The sequence below is a fragment of the Ceratotherium simum genome, chromosome 6, assembly GCF_057802395.1.
Source record: "Ceratotherium simum simum isolate JZ-2026a chromosome 6, ASM5780239v1, whole genome shotgun sequence".
Lineage (NCBI taxonomy): Eukaryota > Metazoa > Chordata > Mammalia > Perissodactyla > Rhinocerotidae > Ceratotherium > Ceratotherium simum.
The window spans coordinates 82,777,989-82,802,285 of NC_141905.1; the positions used below are offsets into that span (position 1 = coordinate 82,777,989).

The following is a 24,297-nucleotide window of genomic DNA, read 5'->3' on the forward strand; positions in this document are numbered from 1 at the left end:
CAAGGCCAGTCTCTCACAAAAAAAAAAAGAAATGTTACATATGCTTAAGCTATTTCATAATAAAAATTTTCATGAGAAAATGGAGCTGTCTGTGTGAATTTTCCAGGACTAACCTTTTAACTCCCTGGACTAACCCTACAGAATTAAAGATATTATACTTCAATAAATAATACAGCAAAAAAGTGATTGTATTCCAGTGATAGATAAGAAATGATTTTAATTATCTTAATCTATATGTTTATGTGTTGGGGTTATTCATATTCTTCAATTTTCTTCATAATGAATCTGGATTATTTTCATAGTAAGATAGGAAGGAGAGTGATGTCAGCATCACGGCAGCATAAGTCGTTCCTCCTCTCTCCCCTCCCCCTTTTCTTCTACTAAGATTTTTTTTTTTTAATTCAGTAGTTGTAAGAAGGTCCTAAGTCCCTCGGACACCAAATTAAAACCTCCTAATACGTGGCAAATGATTCAAGTAATCCTAAAACAAGTGATAACACAAAATGTTTATATAAGTAGGGCTATAAAGGAAAAATGAAGATTCATTTCAACAGTTTTATGAACATTCACGTTTCAAATAAGGAAACAAGCAAAGTACCTTAAAAGATTGCTGAAGCAAGCTTTATTCTATGCAAAAGGGACCATGGAAGCTAATTCTGAGTAGCTGGTGACAAGACCTTCAAGAGAGATTTGTGGCAGTGTGTTCTGTCGGCGTCCTGTATCTAACTCCAAAAACATTTTCTAAGAGACATACGCCTCAAAAAATGTCTTCAATTGTATATAAACACGTCTTTAACATTTCCTGTTGTAACATTTTGCTTATTTAAATTCTGTGTTAACCTTTAAAACTGAACATATAAGTTAAAGAATGTACTCAGTAGTTCTCAGACAGACACATTTTTAAGCACTCTTTACCAGGATAAAGTCTGTTCCTCATTATCAAAAACAGACAAATATGCTTTTGTCTGGTGGTTCCAGGGGTAAAAGAGAACACCTGTATTTAAAAACCAGGAAAGGAACCTGCCCCTACACAGTGTAACTTTGAACATTTATTAAAACTGTCAAGCTTCAGGAAGAGGGAAAGACTTTTGATACGGGGCCTCAACAGTGCTAAAGGAAACAAATTGAACATGGAAGATAATAAAATTAATGGCATGAAATAAAAGACAATAAATCACATATATGTAATTCCTGTTTTCCAGAGACAACAGTAATGAAGCCACAGGCTCACATTTCAAGCCTCAAACACTTCAGATTTTACATTATACAACCTGCCAAAGCCACTGAATGCACACAAAAGGACATGTGTTAAGTGTTCTTCCCCCTACTGCCTATTCCCTCATTACCAAAAAAGAAAACAAACTCTAAGATAAAGTGCATTCAATACAGTTATAAATCCATCTCCCATTAGCTTGTGACAATTGAGGTTCAAAATATAACCACTAATTTAGTATTGTATCATTTATTAATACTCTATCCTGAAAATTCCTCTCATTCCTTTAAAAAATTTAATCCTAATCTGAAAAAGATTCTAAGGAAAAAACAAGCAAATATCTAGTTACAGATTCTCAAGGTACTTTCCCAGAAATGCATGTGCATTGAATGAACAAATTGGCAGGTAAAATATTCCTTAAAACATGCAGGAAACAGTCTGCCAAAGAACTCAAAATATTTGTGTATAGATTAAGACTCTCAATTCTCACAAGACCCCCACTTAGTAGACACAGCACTAATTATACTTTGTTAATGGGGCAAAAAAGAATCCTGTCTTGCACCAGAATCTTGAAAAAGGTAGAGCTCTCCTCAAGAATTAATAGGTAGTATTTCTACCATCAAGTCCCTACATTTTGTTTCTGTGCAATGTTAAAATTGTTCTATATACACTGAAAACAAGAAGACAAATCTAAATACCTAAATGACCACTAGCAAGACATATAAAGTATCTATAAAATTAAAACTCTCATCATGTAAGACTTTAAAAAATACTACTTCCATTTGCATTATTAATGATCCTATTATTACCATTTATCATTTATCAGACGAAGTCATGAGCAAAGTATATGTGCTTTCTTTGATTCTTTAAACAATAGATTATACAGCTTAAATAAAGAACTTAATTTCTACAGGCTCGAAAATTTTAGTACTTAACTGCCAGGATTTCTTGGAAAATTTTTAAAAGGACTCTGGATCTCAACCAATATTTCTTTGTTCTTTGTATATACAGTTAAATATTACCGAGGTTATTAACAGACTAGAAAAGCAGGTAATTCCCACAAATAGGAAAGTGAAACACTAATACCAAGAAAAAAAAACCTATTTAAGCACATTAAACATTTAAACAACATATAGCCATTTACCTTCACTGAATTCATTTAGCAACTCTTCCTTGGTCCAATTACATGAGGTTATTAGAAAAAAGCCTTTCACTTTCAATACCCTGGAGAGAGATTTCACATATTGCTTCCTCTTCTCAATTGCATTGTCAGGATTAAGGCTTATGGCATCAAAAGTCCCTTTGTCAATACAAATATGAAATCCAGACAGTTTTGTGGAAAGATTCAAAAAGTCTTCTACCTATATTAAAAATCAATATCTATGTGAGAACAATTAACATAATCTTTACTGAATTTAAATGATAACCTGTAAAAAGTTATAGATAAAAGGACCCACTAATTATGATGGCATTTTACATATAATAAACATATTTTCAACTTTATAGGTAACTTTTATGTGCTTCATTCTGAGATCATTAAAGCTAAGATTAGTAAGAGAGACTGACAGCGTTTCCTGGACATTCCAAATCTCTACAAATCTGGAAACAAATCAAAGCTGGGTAAAGGACCTAATACCAGCACATAATGAATCTCACAAGCCTGGTTTATGAAAAAGTTGTTTCTGTCGAAAGGTAGAATATTTGACATATTCTTAAAAATGACAAAAATTATCTGGAACTAAAACTCCCTGGATCATTGGAAACAGGATGATTTTTGGCTGATATTACTTGTGTGGTCTGAAGTAAACACGGTAAAACAAAAGTTCTTCTGCCATGACTCAGCACCTTACAAAGCAACTAATGGATAAAACGAATGGAATAAAACTTAAGAAATTAAATGACTGTTTAAACTGCAATTACTTAACTTCATAAATATCATGCACTTTACATTTTGAAAGTCATAGAGCAGCATCTCATTCATTTTCAATAACCTACTGATACATTATAAGCATTTGATATAGTGATCTGTCTCAATTTCATAAAATATTCACAATAATTTACCAATGAACTTAATTCTGAAAAGTTACTTTGAAAAAGTAATTAAGCAATTAGACTTTAATACAAACTAAATAAACTAATCACAAATAGTGTATTATCTAAAGCTCTCTTATTGTTTGACTTTAAAATGTGGATTTTATGTTCATTTACATTTGAAGATGGTTTTTTCCCCTCTCTCACATCCAAGTATTCACTACACCTGAAGCAAAATAATGACTACTGCTCTTAAGAGCTAACTTAGGAGAGGCTTCCTATCCTAAATGCCTGTATAAAAGTATTCATTTATTCAACAAATATTTCATAGACACCTATTCTACGCAGGGACTTTTCAGGCCCCGGGAATATAACAGTAAACAAAACAGAAAGGTCCCTGTATGAGAATATATCTATATTCTCTAAAGGGAGAAACAAACAATAAATAAGCTAACCAAATAATTTCAGATAAAGCACTACGAAGAAAATAAAAACAGGGGCTGGCCCAGTGGCATAGTGGTTAAGTATGCGTGCTTTGCTTCGGAAGCCCGGGGTTCACAGGTTCGGATGCCAAGCACGGACCTACACCACTCGTCAGCCATGCCGTGGCGGCAACCCACACACAAAATAGAGGAAGACTGGCAATAGATGTTAGCTCAGTATGAATCTTCCTCAGGAAAAAAAAAAAAAAGATCACTCTGGTTGTCCTGTGGTAATGGACAGTGGGGTGGCAAGACTGGAGATGGGAGAGTAAGTAAGAGGCTACGGTAGTCGGCTGGGCAAGAAATGATGGTGGCTAGAACTTGGGGGGTAGCAGTGGAAATATCAAGAAGTGATCACATTCCTGATATACTTTGAAGATAAAACCAACAGAATTGGACATAGAATTTAAAGGAAAGAGAAGACTCAAGGATGACTCTTTGGATTGGGTTAGTGCAACAGGTGAATGGTGGTATCATTAATAGAGATGAGAAAGACTGGGGGAAAGCAAGTTTAAGGAGGAAACCAAGAGTTGCATTTTGGACGAATTGAGAGACTATTAACTAGCCAAGTGGAACTGCAGAATATGTAGTTTTTATATAATTCTAGAGCCCAGAGAAGAGGCCTGGGCTAGAAATATAAATGTAAGAGTCATCACCTCACAGACCACAGGACACAAAAATTAAGCAATCTTTGGTGGCATTATATCACTCTATGCATTTACAACTTTTTGATCTAGTTAATCCAAAGTTAGGAATTATTTGTGTACGTTAGCAAATAAGAGAAAAAGAGTGAACACACTTGCACACAAAGAAGAAGAGAAAATAACTTCCCCAAGCTGACTAGACAAAATTTCCAACAGTTATTTAAAAATGTTTCAATTTGGGTTATTGACTGATCCCTTATTCAAATGAGTTCAAAAGATGTCAGCTAATTAATGTACTTTAGAAACACTTAAACTTATAACTTTTATTATAAATAAAAGTAAGTTATAGTAATATAAATAATAGTTACCTTCAACTTAATGTTAGATAAACCTTCTTTCTCTATAATACTTCCAGAAAGCTGTATTGCAGAAGGAGAGTAATCAATTCCAGTAACATTAGAGAAACCAAATTTTGCCTAGAGACAGAGAAATAATTTTATACGTTAGTTTCTAAAAGTTTTAGTATAATGCTTTGCCTACAAATCATAATATCCCTTTAGGACTGGGACTGTTTTATTTATTTTTTTTAATAGATCAAGTGATATATACTATCCAATAATCTACAATGTTTAAATTTTCTTGTAGAATCTAAATAGAAACTACAAATTTAAGTTTATATAATGTAACAACTCATTTGCTTTTATAGTATTTGATTTCTTTTTAAAAAGAAAATTCATTTTCTCAAAGATAATGAGAATATATGTACAATATTTCTGCCTTCAAGTAGAAAAATGTAGTATTAACTTCTGACATTGATATGCTCTGATTCACACATAAATCTATCATAAATTTTACTTAACACAATTAAGTTATATGAATAAATTAAATCATATGTAATAAGTTCTTGATTTAAAATTTTTCCTTCAGTGTAATTATAAGTCATGCTATTCTCCACTAGCCATGGATTATTAACCACCTTACATTTGTATAGTATTTTTTGAAATATTTCATACATTCCAATAGGTCTTTACAAAAAACCTGTGAAGTAGGTTAGGCAGGTATTAGTACTCCCAAAGAGTTAAAGAAAGCTCACTGAACTTGAGTTTGAGACTAAAGCTGTAGCCCCAGCTATTTACTAGCCATACGAATCCATTTAGGGTGTGGAGCTTGTGGCAAAAGCAGGATAGCTTCTGGTCTTCACTCCCACCTCCTAACTATGCCAAACATTTTAGACCAATCAGGCTAAAGGTAATTTCAAAGGAAATTCAAAGAAACAAAGAAGTTGCAAAATACAGTGTAGCCTGAAATTCTCTTCCTGCTCTTCACCATTTACTAAATGGTTACTTCCTTCAAAACTTAACCTACTCCCACATGAGCCATTAAGACTTACCTAGACTTTTCAACCCTAAGGGACTGATTCCTAATCTAAACTCAAGTAACAAAGGTGACGTCAGCATCGTGATGGAGTGAGCTGCCCCCATTGAACTCTCCCCCTCTAAGACACAACAAAAAGGACATTCATATTCCAACAGAGGCCATTCACACAACACAGGGGATGTCTGAGGCACGCAGGCAGTTGTACACCCGAGGACTGAGGTGCTGGAATCCCCAGAGTAAGTGGAAGGAAGCAAGAGGAGCTCCCTTCCTTCCCCAAGGACTGCCACCCAGAGACTGAGACCACGCAGCTCTCAGAGGAGGGAGAGGGGCGGCTCGCCGTGTGAAAAACAGCGCTCTCCAAGACCCCTCACGGCCAGAGGGGATCCCCCACAGAGGAACCGGAACTGTTGCGAGGGTAGTTTCAATAAGCTAGCCCTTCAGGAGAGCAGAGAGCAACAGGGAGGCAAGAAACCTCTGACATGGGGGAGGCAAAAGTAAGTGTCCCTCCCCCACCCAGCCCGCCTGACTGGTGCTTCAGCACAGTGGCGCTCCAGCTCAGCCTCATCCCCAGAGGCAGCGGCCCCCAGGCACCCAAGCCCCACCAACAGGAGCAGCATGACCGCACCCCACCCCCACAGGCAGCAGCCCTCAGGTGCCCGGGCCCAACTAGCAGCGGGGCGAGCCTGTGCCCCTGTACCAGAGGCAGCGGCAGCTCAGGCCCGACCACGCTACAGCCCCAGGTGCTCCAGCTGGACCAAGCCACAGCCCCAGCTTCCCCGCCCCCACTGTTCCCCGCCCCCACCGTTCCCCGCCCCCACCTCCTTCAGCTTGACCACAGCCCCTCCCCCTGGCTCCAGCTGCTTCGGTTTGTCCTGTGCTCAGGCTCCAGCTGACTTGGCATCAGCAACTTCGGCCCACTGCACTCCAGTTCCAGCTTCTTTGGCCCAGCACACTCTGGTTCCAGCTTCTTTGGCCCAGCAGTGCTCCAGCTCTTCCTTCTTCGGCCCAGCACTACTCCAGTTCCAGCTTCTTTGGCCCGGCGCACTCCGGTTCCAGCTTCCTTGGCCCGGCACACTCCAGTTCCAGCTTCTTTGGCCAGGCGCACTCCGGTTCCAGCTTCCTTGACCCAGCGCACTCCGGTTCCAGCTTCCTTGGCCCAGTGCACTCCGGTTCCAGCTTCCTTGGCCCGGCGCACTCCAGCTCTTCCTGGCCCACACACTCCATTTGCAGCTTCTTCGGCCCAGCGGTGCTCCAGCTCCTGCTTCTTTGGCCCAGCGGCACTTCAGCTGCAGCTGCTTCAACCCACCCGCACCCAAGCCCCAGCTTCTTCGGCCTAGTTGCGCTCCAGTCTCAGCTGTTCCCATGCCCCAGCTCCAGCTGTTGCCACGCGTTCCCCCAAGCAGCCAGCACTCAGCCACGCCTCAGATCAGCCAGGGGCCAAGAGTGCCCGCAGATGGAGGTGGGCCGGAATACACAGCCCTTGACCCCTACCCAGCGGCAGCAAGAGGAAACTGTGACCATATATTTTCACTATGAGGAAAAGTAAGCCGACAGGCACCATGCAAAAATATATTAAATCTCCAGACCAAAAGGAAAATGACAAGCACCCAGAAGTCAACCCGGAAAGCACAGAAATGTATAACCTTAACAACAGAGAATTCAAAATAGCCATCATAAAAAAGCTTAATGAAATACAAGAAAACACAGACAGACAACTCAAGGAAATCAGGAATTTCTTCACAAAAGAGATTGAAACTATAAAAAAAAAACAATCAGAAATCCTACAGATGAAAAACACAACAGAGGAGATAAAGACAAATCTGGAAGCCTTAAGCATCAGAACTGACAATATGGAGGAAAGAATTAGCAATATTGAGGACAGCAATGCAGAAATGCTCCAGATGGAGGAGAAAAGAGAACTAAGACTAAAAAGAAATGAAGAAACGCTCCAAGAAATATCCAACTCAATTAGGAAATCCAACATAGGGATTATAGGTATTTCCGAGGGATAAGAGAGGGAAAAAGGAGCAGAGAACTTGTTCAAAGAAATAGTACCTGAGAACTTTCCAAACCTGGGGAAGGACGTGGAAAACCAGTGAATGAAATCAACACATCTCCTAAATATATCAACACGAAAAGACCCTCTCCAAGGCATATAGTAGTAAAGCTGGCAAAAGTCAACAACAAAGAAAAAATATTAAGGGCAGTTAGACAAAAAAAAAAAATAACATACAAAGGATTTCCTATCAGGCTCTCAGCAGATTTCTTGACAGAAACTTTACAGGCTAGGAAAGAGTGGAACGATATATTCAAAATTCTGAAGGACAAAAACTTTCAGCCAAGAACACACTATCCAGCAACAATATCCTTCAAATATGATGGAGAAATAATAACTATCCCAGATAAACAAAAGCTAAGGGAGTTCATTGCCACAAGACCCCCACTACAAGAAGTGCTCAAGAAGGCCCTCATCCCTGAGGCAAAAAAAGAGAAAGGGGATTCAAAGTTTTGAACAAGGATGAAAATAGGTCGACAAAACCAGAAAAATTGCAGTCCTCTATCAAAATAGATTAGCAAACACTTAATTATAAAACCAAAGATCAAGGGAAGGTAAGTACCAAGCATAAATATAACCTCATCATGTTAAAATCAAGTAACACACCAGTTCTTTGCCACAGACCATTTTGCTCCCTTTGATTATTTTTATTTTTATCATAAGGTCTATTACCCCTCTTTGATGCCAAACAATACTCTTTTAGCTGTCTCACTCCATACTCTTCAAGATCTTCATTTTCTCCCACTTTTCCTCAATTCCTTCTCTATCAGCCCTAGAACGCAAGATGATTCTATTAATTGACTCTTACCAGTTCTCTCTTCTCCCATGCCTATTTATTCTTCCAGTAGAACTTATAAAAAGCATAGAGAGATGTTTTAGGTTGCTAAAACAATCATCTGAAGCCTCAAACTATCTACATTTTTCACATTCAATTTCTGGCACTCAGTGAAAACTAAGCAGACATTCAAGGAAATAATAAATGACCAAAAACCAAGGGGGAAAGACTGACATTAGAAAAAGACCCACAGGAGAACCAAATAAAACACTGATCAGAAACAGATTTTAACACAACTGAATAAACGACAATTTGGAGAATTTTGACAGAGAACTGAAAACTATAACGAAGAACCAAATGACAGAAATGAAAAATGCAAAGATTAAATTAAGAAACTCAAGGGTGGACTTGACAGCAGATTAGACACAGGAAAAAAATTAGTGAATTGGAAGAAAGATCAGAAGAAAATACTCCTGTTAAGCATGAAATTACAAAAGGACAGAAATTAAAAACAGGAAAGAACATAAAAGACATAATATGGCACAGAGTATAAGATCTAACATATAAATAATAGGAATCTTAGAAGAAGAAGAAGAGAGAATGAGACAGAAGAGAAAGTGACATATGACTTAGAATTTTCTAATACAGACAAAGGACCCCAAGTCACAGATTCAAGAAGCACTATAAGCCCAAGGCATGATAAAAACAAAGAAAACCAGTATAGTATAATATATCTGATGAAAATCAAAACTAGAAAAATCTCAAAAGCATCCAAGGAGTGGGAATGGGGTGGGAGGTACATGGGGACAGATTACCTTCAAAAGACCAACAATAGGGTGACAGCTGACAATAAGTCATAAAGAATGGAAGCCAGAGGACAATGAAAGGAAAATGCCAATCTAAAATTATATGCCCAGCAAAAAGAAATATTTATCAAAACCGTAGGTGATCACTAAAAAAGTACTGAATATAAGCAATGGCTGTTAACATCACAAAAATAGAGACAACCAAACGTTACATGCCACATAGGCAAAAATACACCACTACCTATTAAGTTTGCTTCTTAAAAAAAACTGAATTTGATAAAAATATCCAGATCAGAAGTCAGCAAACCTTTTCTTTAAAAGAACAGAGCATAAATATTTTAAGCTTGCCAGCCATACAGTCTCTGTCGCAACTACTCAGCTCTACCACTGCTGCACATAAGCAGCTACAGACAATATATAAATGAATAAGTGTGATGTATTCCAATAAATATTTATGAAAACAAGGAATGCTCAGATTTGACCCACAAACTGTAGTTTGCTGACCCTTATTCTAGATCTAACTTCCAACCTACAGAAAATACAGGGAACAGAAAACATGTCAAATGATACCATAGAGATTAGATTATTTAATTTTCAGTTAGAAAATCCACATTGTGGAAAATCATTTGGGACTAATAAACTACCTTTTACAACAAATAAATCACAAAGTTAAATAAAGAAAAGGTGTAAGGAGAACTTAAAAGAGCCTTAAGAGACTATCAACCAAGTGCAATATGTGGACTCAATAGGAGAATGGAAATAGCAGAAGAAAAGTCATTGAAGTTGAAGATACATCAATAGAAATTAACAAATCTAATCAACAGAGAAAAATAATTGGAAAAAAAAGGTCTAACGTTGATACTTACAGATTCACAACAGAAAAGAAGAGTGCAATACAGAATAAAAAATTTTTTGAAGAATAAAGGCCGAAACATCCCAATTTGGCAAACGACATGAGTTCTCAGATAAAGGTAAGTGAACCCCACATAGAAAAAGCACAAAGAAATCCCAGCACATCATAAGCAAACTGCTAAAAACTAAAAGACAAAGAAAAAATTTTGAAAGCATCCAGAGAAATGACTAATTACTTATAGAAACACAACAATTTAAATGACTGCAGATTTCTCATCAGAAACTATGGAGGTCAGAAAGAAGTGACATAACATTTTTAAAGTACTGAAAGAAAACAACAGTTAATTAAGAATTCTATATTCAGCAAAAACATCTCTCAGGAATGAAGGTAAAATAAAGATATTCTCAGATGAAGGAATACTAAGAAAATCTCTTGCCAGGAAACCCTCTCTAAAATAATTCCTAAAGAAAGTTCTTTAGACAGAAGGGAAATAATACCAAAAAAAGGAAGATCAGAAATGAAGGAAGAGCAACGAGGGTAAATACTTGGGTGAACACAATTAACTATTATTCTCCTACTGAGTTCTTTAAAAGATCTTTAATGTGTGAAAGGAAAAATTACAGCATTATCCGATAGGACTTTCAATGTACATAAAGCTAATATGTAAGACAACTACAATACAAGGGCAGAAAGATAAAAAATCCATATGTGATAAGGTTTTCCACATGCCACTTGAAATGGTAAAACACTGATTCTAAGTAGACTGTGAAAAGTATGTATATTGTAATCCATACAGCAACCAATAATAAAAAAGCCATACAAAGACATATATACAAATAGATATATCTAATTAAAATGGAATTCTAAAAAATGTTCAAATAAACCAAAAGCAGTAGGAAAGAAGAAAGGAAAGAATGAAAAACAGAGGTAACAAAGAGAAAACAAATAATAAAATGGTAGACCAAATCCAAACATATGAATACCTACATGAAATGTAAATGTCCTAAATACACCAACTAAACGATAGAGATTGTTAGAACAGATAAAAAACACGACCCAACTATACGATGGCTACAAGAAACTCACTTCAAATATAATGATATAGGCAAAATAAAGAAAAGTAAAAGAACAGAAAAAGATAAACCATGCAAAAACTAATAAAAAAATTTGAACTTCACACTCACCAGGATGGCTATAATCAAAAAGACAGATAATAAAAAGTGCTGGTGAGAATATGGAGAAACCAAAACACTCATACAGTGCTCGTGGCAATGTATAATGGTTTCACCACCATGAGCAACAGTCTAGTAATTTCTCAAAAGGTTACACAGAGTAACAATACAACCCTACGTATATAACCAAGAGAAATGAAAATATATATCTACACAAAAATTGTACACAAATTTTCACAGCAGCATTTTTTATAATCCAAAAAGTAGAAACAACCTAAATGTCCATCCATTGATGAATGGATAAACAAAATGTGATATATCCATACAATGGAATATTATTTGGCCAAATAAAAGAATGAAATATTGATACATGCTACAACATGGATGAACTTTGAGAACATCATGAGAAGTGAAAAAAGTCAGACACAAAAGGCTACCAGGCTACCGACTGATGATTCCATTTACATGAAATGTCCAGAACAGACAAATCCACAGACACAGAAAGCAGATTAGTAGTTGCCAGGAGCTGAAGGGAGAAAGGAACGGGGAGTGAACAATAATGGGTACAGGGTTTCTTCTTGGAGTGACAAAAATCTTCTGGAATTAAGAAAGTGGTGATGGTTGTACAAATTTGTGAATATATTAAAAACCAATTTAAAAGGGTAAATTTTATGGTATATGAATTATATCTCAATTTTAAAAAAAGCTGAAGTGGCTTTATTATTACCATTGAAGTCAAATTCAAAGCACAGAAACTACCAATGTTCAAGAGGTACATTGTACAATAATAGAAGAGTCAATTCATCAATACACACACACACACAAAATCCTAAATGTGTATGCTCCTAACAAGAGAGCCTCAAAGCACATGTAGCAAAAACTGAAGGAAATGAAAAGAAAAATAGATAAATCCACAATTATAGTCTGACACTTCAACACGCCTACCTACAAAATTAAGAGAACCAGTAGATAGAAAATCAGCAAAGATATAGAACTGAATAATACCATCAAACAAATGGGTCTAGTTAACATTCATAGAACACTCCACCCAATAACAGCAGAACAAATATTTTTTTAAGTGCACATGAAACATTCAAGATGGACTATATTCTGGGTCATAAAACAAACCTTAATAAATTTAAAAGAATTGAAATCATACAAAGTATGTTCTCTGACCATAATCAAATTAGACTAAAAGTCAGTTAACAGAAAGATAAGAGAAAAATCCCCAACATTTGGAAATTAAACAACAGAATTCTAACTAATGCATGGATCAAAGAGGAAAATGAGACAATATTTTGTACTGAATTAAAATAAAAATACAACATCAAAATTTGTGGGGTGCATCAGAGCTTACAGGAATATTCACAACATTTATAGGATTAAATGTTTATATTGAAATGAAGAAAAGTCTCATTTCAATAATCTAAGCTTCTACCTTAAGAAGCTAGGAAAAAAAGCAAAAATAAATTAAAAGCAAGCAGAATGAAAAAATAATGAAAATAAGAGTAGAACTCAATGAAAACAAAAGCTGGTTTTTAGATAGGATACAAAAAATAAATCTCTAGCATCACTGTCAAAGAAAAAAAGAGAAGATACTAGTTACTAAAATTAGGAATGAACAAGGGAACTATCACTACAGATCCCATAGACACTACAGGGACAATAAGAGAATACTATGCAGAACTCTATGTATACAAATTCAAAATGGACCAACTCCTCAAAAACCAAAAACCATGCAAACTCACTCAAATGAAATAAACAACCTGAAGAGGACTGTGACTATTAAATTTTTTTGTGTGTGTGTGAGGAAGATCAGCCCTGAGCTAACATCCATGCCGATCCTCCTCTTTTTGCTGAGGAAGACTGGCTCTGAGCTAACATCTACTGCCAATCCTCCTCCTTTTTTTTTCCCCCCAAAGCCCCAGTAGATAGTTGTATGTCATAGTTGCACATCCTTCTAGTTGCTGTATGTGGGACGCAGCCTCAGCATGGCTGGAGAAGCGGTGTGTCAGTGCTTGCCCGGGATCCGAACCCAGGCCGCCAGTAGCGGAGCGCACCCGCTTAACCACTAAGCCACGGGGCCAGCCCTATTAAAAAAATTTAATTCATACTTAAAACCTCCAGAAAAGAAATCTCCAGGTTAAATGGTTTCATTGTGAATTCTACCAAATATTCAAGAAGAAATAACACTAATTCTACACAATCTCTTCAAATGAGAGAATGCTTCCCAACTCATTTTACAAGGCCAGCCATGCCCTGAAGCTAAAACCAAATAAAGACAGTACAAGAAAGAAGACTACAGACCAACATCCCTCAAAAACACAGACGTAAAACTTCCCAACAAAATATTAACAAATTGAATCCAGCAATATAGAAACAGAATTATACACTGTGACCAACTGGGGCTTACTCCAGGAATGCAGTGCTTATACAATATCTGAAAATCAATCAACATAACTCACCATATTAACATTCTAAAGAAGAAAAACCTCATGATTATATCATTGATGCAAAAAAATTCTTTTTTTTTCCACAAAATTCAACATCCATTCTAGAAATAGAAGAGAACTTCTTCAACTTGATAAATAGCGCCTAAAAAAATCCTACAGCTAACATCATACTTAATGGTGAAAAACTGAAGACTTTCCCCCTAAAATCAGAACAAGGCAGAAATGTCCCATCACTACTGCTAGTCAATATTATATTGGAAGACCTATCTAGTATAATTAGGCAAAAAAAAAAAAAAAAAAAGAAACAAAACGCATACAAAAATGGAAAGGAAGAAACAGAACTGCCCCGATTCACAAATGACATGATTACTACATAGAAAATCCCAGGAAATTCACCAAAAAACTCCTAGAACTAATAAAATGCAAGATTGCAGGATACAAGGGCAATACACAAAAATCAACCATATTTCTAGCAAAAACAATTGGAAACTGAACTTCAAAAAGCAATACCAGGGGCCGGCCCCATGGCTTAGTAGTTAAGTGCACACGCTCCGCTACTGGTGGTCCAGGTTGGGATCCGGGCGTGCACCAACGCACCGCTTGTCCAGCCATGCTGAGGCCGCGTCCCACATACAGCAACTAGAAGGATGTGCAACTATGACATGCAACTATCTACTGGGGCTTTGGGGAGAAAAAGGGAAAAAAAGGAGGAGGACTGGCAATAGAGTTAGCTCAGGGCCGGTCTTCCTCAGCAAAAAGAGGAGGATCGGCATGGATGTTAGCTCAGGGCTGATCTTCCCCACCAAAGAAAAAAGCAATACCACTTAAAATACCCACCCCAAAAAGAAATAATAGGTATAAGTCTTAAATATATGTACAAAATCTATATTATGAAAACTAAAAAATACTGACAAAAGAAATCAAGGAAGACCTAAATAAATGAAGAGACATATCATGTTCATAGGTTGGAAGACTCAAGATAGTAAAGATGTCAATTCTCCTCAAATTATAGATTTAGCTCAATTCCAATCAAATTTTCAGCATAGATTCTTTTGTAGATACATACAAATTGATTCAAACATTTATTTGGAAAGGTAAAGGAACTAGAACAGCCAAAACAACATTTGAAAAAGAAGAATAAAGTTGAAAGAATCATACTATCCAACTTTTAAGATTTACTAAAAAACAACATTAATCAAGACAGTGTGGTGTTGGCAACGAGACATCAGTAAAACAGAATAGAGAACACAGAAATAAATTCACACAAATATGGCCAACTGATTTTTGACAAAGCCGAAAAGGCAATTCAATGAAGAAAGGATAGTCTTTTCAACAAATGGTATTGCAACAAATAGACATCTATACGCAAAAAAAAGAACCTCAAACTAAACCTCACATCTTAAAAAATTAATTCAAAAGGATTAAAGGAGTCAATTTCAATTCAAATTCAAAAGGATAATTAGGGCCGGCCCCGTGTTAGCGGTTAAGCGCACGCGCTCTGTTACTGGCAGCCCGGGTTCGGATCCTGGGCTCGCACCTATGCATCGCTTCTCCGGCCATGCTGGGGCTGCGTCCCACATACAGCAACTAGAAGGATGTGCAACTACGACATACAACTATCTACTGGGGCATTGGGGAAAAAAAAGGAGAAGGATTGGCAATAGATGTTAGCTCAGAGCCGGTCTTCCTCAGCAAAAAGAGGAGGATTAGCATAGATGTTAGCTCAGGGCTGATCTTCCTCACAAGAAAAAAAAAAAAAAAAGGATAATTAAAACAAAAATTAATTCAAAAAAGAACATAAATCCAAATGTAAACTATAAAACTTTTAGGGGGAAGAAAGAAGAAAGGGGACTCAGCAACAAGCTATTAGACATGACGCCAAAACCACAACACATAAAAGAAAAACTCAATAAACTGGACCTGATCAAAATTATAAACTTTTGCTCTAAACTTTTAGTTTTCATCTATTATAGAGGATGAAAAGAGAAGCTAAAGACTGGGAGAAAACATCTGCAATCACATATCAGAGAAAAGACTTGCATCCAGAATATATAAAGAACCCTCAAAAGTCAACAGTAGGGGCCAGCCCGGTGGCACAAGCGGTTAAGTGAGCGTGCTCCGCTGCGGCAGCCCGGGGTTTGCCGTTTGGGATCCCAGGCGTGCACCGACAAACTGCTTGGCAAGCCATGCTGTGGCGGCGTCCCATATAAAGTGGAGGAAGATGGGCACGGATGTTAGCCCAGGGCCAGTCTTCCTCAGCAAAAAATGAGGAGGATTACCAGATGTTAGCTCAGGGCTGATCTTCCTCACAAAAAAAAAAAAAAAGAAAGAAAGAAAACATGTTCAACATCATTAGCCATTAGGGAAATACAAACTAAAACCATGATTAGATGCCACTACATACATATTAGAATCGCTAAAATAGAAAAAAACTGACAATTCCAAATGCCAGCAAGGATACAGACCAACTAGAACTAGCACGCATTGTTCATGCACGTAAAATACAAATGCAAAATGATATGATCACTCAGAAAAATGGCCTCGAAGTTTCTAACAATGTTAAACGTACATTTACACTAGAGAAATTAAACACGTTCACACAAAAACATATACACAAATGTTTATAGCAGCTTTATTCATAACTGCCAAAAATGAGCAACAACCCAAATGTCCTTCAACAAGAAAATGGATAAAGTGTGTGTTATATCAATACAACAGAATGCGTCTCAGCAATAAAAAGGAATGACTACTGATAGACGCAAAAATGTGGATGAACCTCAAAAGCACTATGCTGAGCAAAAGAAAGTAGTCTCAACAGATTATATACTGCATGATTCTACTTTATAGGACATTCTCAAAACACAAAACTAGTGATGGAGAACAGATGAGTGGCTACCTAGGGGAAAGGGTGTGGCTACATAGGATGGCATGGGAGAGTTTTCTGGATGGAACTATTCTGCCTCCTGACTGTGATGGGATTACATGAATCTCTACATGTGTTAAATTTCATAGAACTGTATGCAAAACAGAGTCAATTTTATAATATGTTAATTTTTTTCAGTTTAACAGGAAATTATGAACAACTTCATGTCAATAAAATTTAAAAATTTAAAAATTATTAACCCTGTGGCCTAGTGGCTAAGTTCGGTGCACCCCGCTTCAGTGGCCCGGGGTTGGTTCCCAGGCACGGACCTACACAACTCCTCTGTCAGTGGCCATGCGGTGGTGGCAGCTCACATACAAAAACAGGAAGATTGGCAGGGGATATTAGCTCTCAGCAAATAAATAAATAAATAAATAAAGTGCAGACTCCATACCATTTATATCAAGTTAAAAATAGGCAAAACTCAATGTAGTGGAGAAAGGATAATCTTTTCAACAAATGATGGATGGAACAATTCAACATTCATAAGCAAGAAAAGATCTCAAACAGTATTTCAAACCTTATACAAAAATTAACTTAAAACGAATCATAGATCTAAATGTAAAAGGTAGAACTTGAAAACTTTTAGAAGAAAACATAAAAGATCTATGTGACTTTGAGTTAGGCAAAGAATTCTTTAATATGACAACAAAAGCACAATCCATATGAGAAAAAATTAATAAATTTGACTTCATCAAAGTCAAGAATGTCTGCTCTTCAGAAGATACTGTTGGGAGAATGAAAAAACAAGCCAAAGAATGGAAGAAAACATTTGCAAATGACATACCTGACAAAGAACTTATATCCAGAATACATAAAGAATCCTCAAATCTTAACAATAAATAAACAACTCAATTTAAAAACAGGCAAAGGATTTGAACACACACACACACAAACATTTCACCAACAAGATATCTGGATGGCAAATAAGCATATGAAAAGGTGCTCAACATCATTAATCATTAGGGAAATGCTAATTAAAACCACAATGAGAAACCAGTACAGCTAATAACAAAAACAGCCTACTGTATGATGATAGAAGTCAAAACAGTGGTTACCATTAGAAGGGAATGAGCAAGAGGGGGCACAAGAGGACTTCTATGGTGCTAACAATGTTTTATTTCTTGATCAGGTTGGTGAGTTACACAGAGGTGTCCATTTTGTAAAAGCTGTACACTTATGACCTGCTTACTTTTCTATATGTATATTATACTTCATTTAAATAAGTTCACATTAAAAAAGAAAAAAACTTCCCATAAGTAACTCCCTATCCAGGTGGCTTCGCCAGTGAATTCTACCAAACAATTAAGGAAGAAAAAAACCAATCATCAACAAACTCTTTCAAAAGACAGATTCTCATTTAATGATGCCAGCATAACCTGATACCAAAACTTGACAAGGACACTACAAAAAACGAAAATTACAAGACAATTCCTCTCATGGACAAAGTTGCAAAAATCCTACACAAAATATTAATAAACTGAATCCAGTAATATACATAAATTGGGTTTATTTCAAGAGCGCATTTAACATTTGAAAGTGACCAATGTTGGGGCCGGCCCCGTGGCTTAGTGGTTAAGTGCGTGCGCTCCGCTGCCGGCGGCCCGGGTTCGGATCCCCGGTGCGCACCGAGGCACCACTCCTCCAGCCATGCTGAGGCCGCGTCCCACATACAGCAACTAGAAGGATGTGCAGCTATGCAGACAACTATGTACTGGGGCTTTGGGGGAAAAATAAATAAATAAAATCTTTAAAAAAAAAAATAAAAAAAATAAATAAAAAAAAAAAGTGACCAATGTAATTCACCAACATGAATAGACTAAAAGAGAAAATTTACATTATTATTTCAATAGCTACAGGAAAAAAATTTGATAAACAACAAGATTCATGAGAAACACACACACTTAGCAAAGCAGGAATAGGAGGAAACTTGCTTAATCTGATAAGAGTTATCTACAAAACAAACTTTCAAGCTAACATCATACCTAACAGCGAAATACTGAAACCATTCTTTGAAAAGGGGAAAAAAGACAAGGATGCCTTCTGTCACCACTTCTTTTCAACATTCTACTGGAGGTCCTAGACAGCATAATAAGGGGGGGAAGTTATTAAGGATTAGAAAGGAAGAAATAAAACTATCATTTTTCAGTGTGCATAACTGTATATGTAGAAAATCTAAAAGAATCTACAGTTAAACTATTAGTCTCAAAGGATAAATCATTAGCCTCTACAAATAAACTATTAAAATCCAAAAGAATCTACAGGTAAACAATCTTCAAACAAATAAATAAAACTGCAGTATAATCATACAAAGGAATCATACAGCAATGAAAACAAATAAACTACTGCTACATGCAACAACTTGAGTGAATCTCACAGAATGTTGAGTGAAAGACACTAAAAAGAACACATACTGAAGACTTCCATTTATATATTCAGAAACAGGCAAATTAATCTATGATGTTAAAACTCCTCATGGTTAGTGGATAGTGGTTAGAGAGGAAGGAGGGAGTAATTTAGAGAAGACTGGTAGGGAGTTCAAGGGGAGTTTCTAGAGTCTCTAATACTCTACTTCTTGACCAAGGTGATAGTTACACAGGTGTGTTCACTTTGTGGTAATTCATTGAGTCATACTCTTTTGATTTCTGTACTTTAATGTGCATATGCTATACCTCAACATTTTTAAAAAGTTCATTACAAATTTTCTGAATCATATTCCACTGCTTAAAACATTTTAATGGCTCCTGATAGCCTAAAAGTAAAATCTAAGCTCTTAGGCAAGGCATAATACGATATGGCTCCTACATTTTAATCCTCATCTCTGTCCATCCCACACATACATTTGATGTTCTAATTTACCAAATTATTTCCAGGCCCAGTACATACTATGCTGCTTCAAATCTTCACGCCTTTCAATATTGTTTCCAGCGCTTGAAATTCTCTCCCTCTTTATACTCCACCCACACTCACATCCTGCCCCTGCAATTTCCACCCAACTTGGGTATTAGCTCCTCCAAGACCCCTCCTATCCCTCTTCCCCCAAGTTAATCACTCCCTTTTCCGTACTCAGTATATCTATTGTTGCACACATCAAGCTACAGCATTAACTGTTTATCTATGTTAGTCCATCTTCTATTATACTGTGAACAACTCAGGCATAAGGTCTAAATTTTCATGTTGCCAATGCCTAGCACAAGGCTTGGCACATGATAATCAATAAATTTCACTGTTATGTATGTACCTTCACAAATTAAGACAGTAAAACATCTAGAATGAAGCCTAAGTCTTATACTTCCCCCACAGCACACGGCACAGCAATGAACACGCTATAGGCTCACAAGAGTGATGGTTTAGCTAGTAGAAGAACCTGTTCCAAAACTCAGTTCCATGAACAAAATGCTCTTTTCAAACCACATCCTCACCTAAGATAAGGTACACATGTCCTACTGGAAGTGCAAAAAGTCATCTTCCTTTTATACACATAGATTTCTGGAGTTTTGAGCTAGAAGAAACCAATAGAGATCATCTAGTCAAAATCTTTAGGAAAGAACTGAAAAAAAAGTGGCTTGCTCAAGGACAAAGATACAGCCAGAAGGGTCAAGACTAGAAGCCAGATTCCCCGGCTTCTCATTTAGTGTTTTTTCACAGTCCATGCAGCCTCCTTTTTGTACCACGTGACTTCTCAAAGTAAGAGGTATGATTGCTTTACTACTTTAGATTTAGATAGTTAGTATTCTCAATTGCATGATTTTTTTAAATTTTCATTTTAAAATTTCGCTCTAACACATGAATACTAAAAGTACCAACAAGTTCAACCAGGAAAACACCATTTCCAGTTCCAATATCAAGCACAGAAGCATCCAATGGAATCTTGTGTTTTTGCATCCACCTTATTAGTCGGTTCATACTCTCTTCTCCAAACCTATTAGAAACAGAGAACCAGTTAATCAAATAACAGGTGGATATAGAGCAAAAGTTACAACTATATTCCATTTAAGCAGCTTACTCAATGTACTCAAGTCTTTTTTGAAAGTAAGAAGTGATATCTCTCACTGCTTAAGCTTCATCTCTACTATTATTTAGGAGAAAATACCTCCAAGAACAGAACAGAATAGATAAGGTTGGTATGTTACCTATTGTTTCTCTACATCAGCATTAACACTTGTACACGGTCATGGCTCAAAATTTTATTGCTTATTGAAAAAGGACAATTTCCTAATTGAAAAAGAGTAATTTCCTAATACTCTCATCGAATTTAAATCTGGGCCACTAGAAGAGAGAAAAGAGTGAGATTCTTTAAATCTACTCACTAAAGCCAGAATCAGCCTAAGGTTCCCAAGATTTTTAGGCTGTCTTTCTTTGGGACAAGCAACGAAAAGATACATATACACACACACACACACACACACACACAATCCTCTGCATCATAATTCCACTATTTTTTCTAACTCACCATATTTCTCCTGTATCTCCATATTCTTGGAAAGTTTTCAGTTCTCTCTCATAGACAGCATCCCAACTATATAAATAATCAAATGCAAAGCAAGATTCTTGAATTAAACTATATTAGGAACTAAATGAAACACTAATACATTACAGAGATATTTATGACAGTTTAAAACTATTAGTGTTATCAATAAGTGCACATAGCTCAATCTCTTAACATCCTTGTGTTGAAAGAATGAAAGACAGAATAAGTTTATACATATAAAGCAATTAGAACAACACCCAACACATAAAAAATGTTATGTTTTCGCTTTAAAAAATATTTGAGGGGTCAGCCCCATGGCTTAGCGGTTAAGTGCCCACGCTCCACTACTGGCGGCACCGACACACCGCTTGTCCAGCCATGCTGAGGCCGTGTCCCACATACAGCAACTAGAAGGATGTGCAACTATGACATACAACTATCTACTGGGGCTTTGGGGAGAAAAAGGGGAAAGACAGGGACGAGGATCAGCAATAGATGTTAGTTCAGGGCCCGTCTTCCTCAGCAAAAACAGGATTGGCATGGATGTTAGCTCAGGGCTGATCTTCCTCACAAAAAAAAAAAAAAGTATTTGAAGTATTTGTCCAAGGATCCCTAAATCCCAAACACAAGTTCAAAACTTGACTATACAGGCATAGTGTCACGACAGCACATTTCAGTCTAAAATGTGCAGACACAAGGGTTTTCTACCAATACAGTGGTTGCTCACAATGGAACTCACCGAAGATAAGTTCTGCTTAAAGGTTAAGCTTTCAGTTTAAGATTTACTCTTATTTCTATTAAGTACAGTTCCCCCTCCCCCATCACTTGCCTTCCTTTCCCACCTCATCTCTCCAGAATCCCTGCTCCTCTCACCCCTCCAAGTTACAGCTCATCCTTACCTTTCCCCCATAGTTATTCATTCATCCACCTATTAATTCATTAAATAATTACTGAGCTTTTGTTTTAGGTCAGATCATTTTCGCCTACCCCAAGATGCCCCACTATCTCCTCTCTCCCTCCTCGGATCATCCTCCACTCCCACTCTTTCCAGATCCCATATCCCTACCCTCGTCGTCTTAGCCTTTTCAGCCCCTGGGCCCGGCAGTTTTCCCCCCAGGCCTCTTAACCCTCGCCCACCAGCCCTATTCGTCGGCTCTGCCCTCTCTCCCTTTCCCCAAGCCCGCCCCTGAGGTTCAAGACCCCTAAAAGGCCTCCTCAAGAGCCTCAGAGCCCGTCCCGCACCCCACGAGCCCCTTAGACGTCAACCCCTTGAAACGCCTCCTAACCGCCCCCAGAGTGGCCCCTCGGGATTTTATCGCTTCAGTGCCCCTTCCCCTCGCCCAAGACGGCCCTTTAGGCTTCCTCCCGTCACGCCCCCAAGGCCCTCCCCATCTCCGTCCCCTCCCGGGGCCCAGTCCGGGCACCGCCGCTCGCCCTCCGCTGCCCTACGCCACACTCACTGCTCTCGGGTCCCCAGCGCCGACGGGACGAAGCCATCCGCTCCAGGACTGCCCCCTCCGACCCGCGCCTCGGTCCCAGCGCCGCCGCCGCCGCCGCTACCGTCGGCGCCCGCGCTCATCCCGCTCCGCGCCCCGGACGGCCGTTGGGGCCGCCATAGAGACGTGGCGCGGACAGAGCGGACGTGCGGGTTGGCGCCTCTAGGCGGCAGGAGGCGGCCCTCTCTACTGCTCCCGGCCCCGTGCGGGGTCCGCCGTCCTTATGCGCTTCTACCCGCTCTGCCTGAGTCCTGAGTCGGGGGTCCGAAGCTCAGGCATGGGCTGGGCTGGGCCTCGCCTCCCTCCCCCGCCCCTCCAGCCACCGTATGATGAACCTCCTTCCTCGAGGTGGCTGTCTAAGCGCCACTATATTTGGGAACGGCTGCTTATAGGGGACTAGTCAAGGTATTGCATTTTAGAAGCCTGACGGTGGGGAAGCCACACTAAATACCTAAAGCTGACACTGCTCAACCCAAACGCACAAATCACCTCATCTCTCCACGTCGTGGGCAGATCTGGGAAGCATTATTTGGCTTTCCGGCCGAAGACTAATTCCGTTTGTGGCTGGGATTCTGCCTTGAACATAGCATTCTGGCCTCTTCTGACTTGACGTCACGGGTGGACATGGGAATTTATGCCCAGAGAAATGAACGCCCTATACCCCGCCCCGCAATATGCCAATCAGGAGGATCAGAGTGTTGTGGAAGAAAGAGTGCTAAGTGAGAGTCAAGGGGCCCGATACTGTCTCAGCTCTGCCCCTAACCCAGCATGTGGCCCTGTCCAAGACTCCTAACTTGGTGTGTCTCCTCACCTGTACTGCGTGGAAATAGATGGTGACTTGTGCCATGAGATGGATCCCAACCAGTGAACGTGAGATTCATCTGTCTCTTGGTCTGAGTGCTGTTGGTGGTTCTGCAGTATAATGTGGGAGAACTTATGGGCCAAACGTCTGGGGGTTTCTGTAGCAGCACTGAAATACTGGTAGTCCACTGTCCTAGGCAAGGATCTCAAAGGCCCCTAGCAAGCCTGCCTTCCAACCAAAAGGAATGTTTCCTAGGCCACGTTTCTGTTGACTCTGCAGACGGAAGCCCAATAACAAGTCCCTAGAGGTAAACAGCAACAACGGTTGCCTCTCCAGCTCACAGAAATCCTGATTAGGACGGAATGTGCATCTTCTCCTAAGAAGATGTTCCAAGATTGTCAGGCAGCCACTGGTGATAGAACAGGTAAAAGACAGATGGGAATCCATGTGCATAGTGATTAAAGAACTCAAGAGAGAGCGTAAGTAACCTTATTACAGAGTAATAAAACCACCAGATGCCACAGCCCATTAGTGCTGCCCTGGGTGATTGGTTGTTTTGATCTTTTTGAGACTCTAGATGCTAGGGAAAGCAAGCTTGAATGTGACTGAGTAGTTCTTAAAAAGTTTTACGTTCTAGGGCCGGCCCCGTGGCTTAGCGGTTAAGTGCGTGCGCTCCGCTGCCGGCGGCCCGGGTTCGGATCCCGGGTGCGCACTGAGGCACCACTCCTCCAGCCATGCTGAGG

At 38.6% G+C, this 24,297-nt stretch overlaps 1 protein-coding gene across 4 annotated transcripts in view; it reads right to left on the bottom strand.

Moving 5' to 3' along the window:
• EEF1AKMT2 (EEF1A lysine methyltransferase 2) overlaps positions 1-22,868 on the bottom strand; it is a 76,058-nt gene extending 53,190 nt beyond the window's left edge. For 2 of the 4 annotated variants that reach the window (XM_087432813.1, XM_004438926.3), the window contains exons 1-5: positions 22,717-22,868; positions 21,239-21,304; positions 20,593-20,707; positions 4,739-4,846; positions 2,358-2,574 (exon numbers count right to left, since the gene is read on the bottom strand). In XM_087432813.1, coding sequence (XP_087288939.1) covers positions 2,358-2,574; positions 4,739-4,846; positions 20,593-20,707; positions 21,239-21,304; positions 22,717-22,835 — 625 coding nt within the window. In that variant the 5' untranslated portion in view covers positions 22,836-22,868. Of the gene's footprint in view, positions 1-598; positions 723-2,357; positions 2,575-4,738; positions 4,847-20,592; positions 20,708-21,238; positions 21,305-22,716 lie in introns of all 4 variants that reach the window. The other 2 variants (XM_087432816.1, XM_087432815.1) reach the window with 2 other exon arrangements.
• Positions 22,869-24,297: the final 1,429 nt, after the last annotated feature.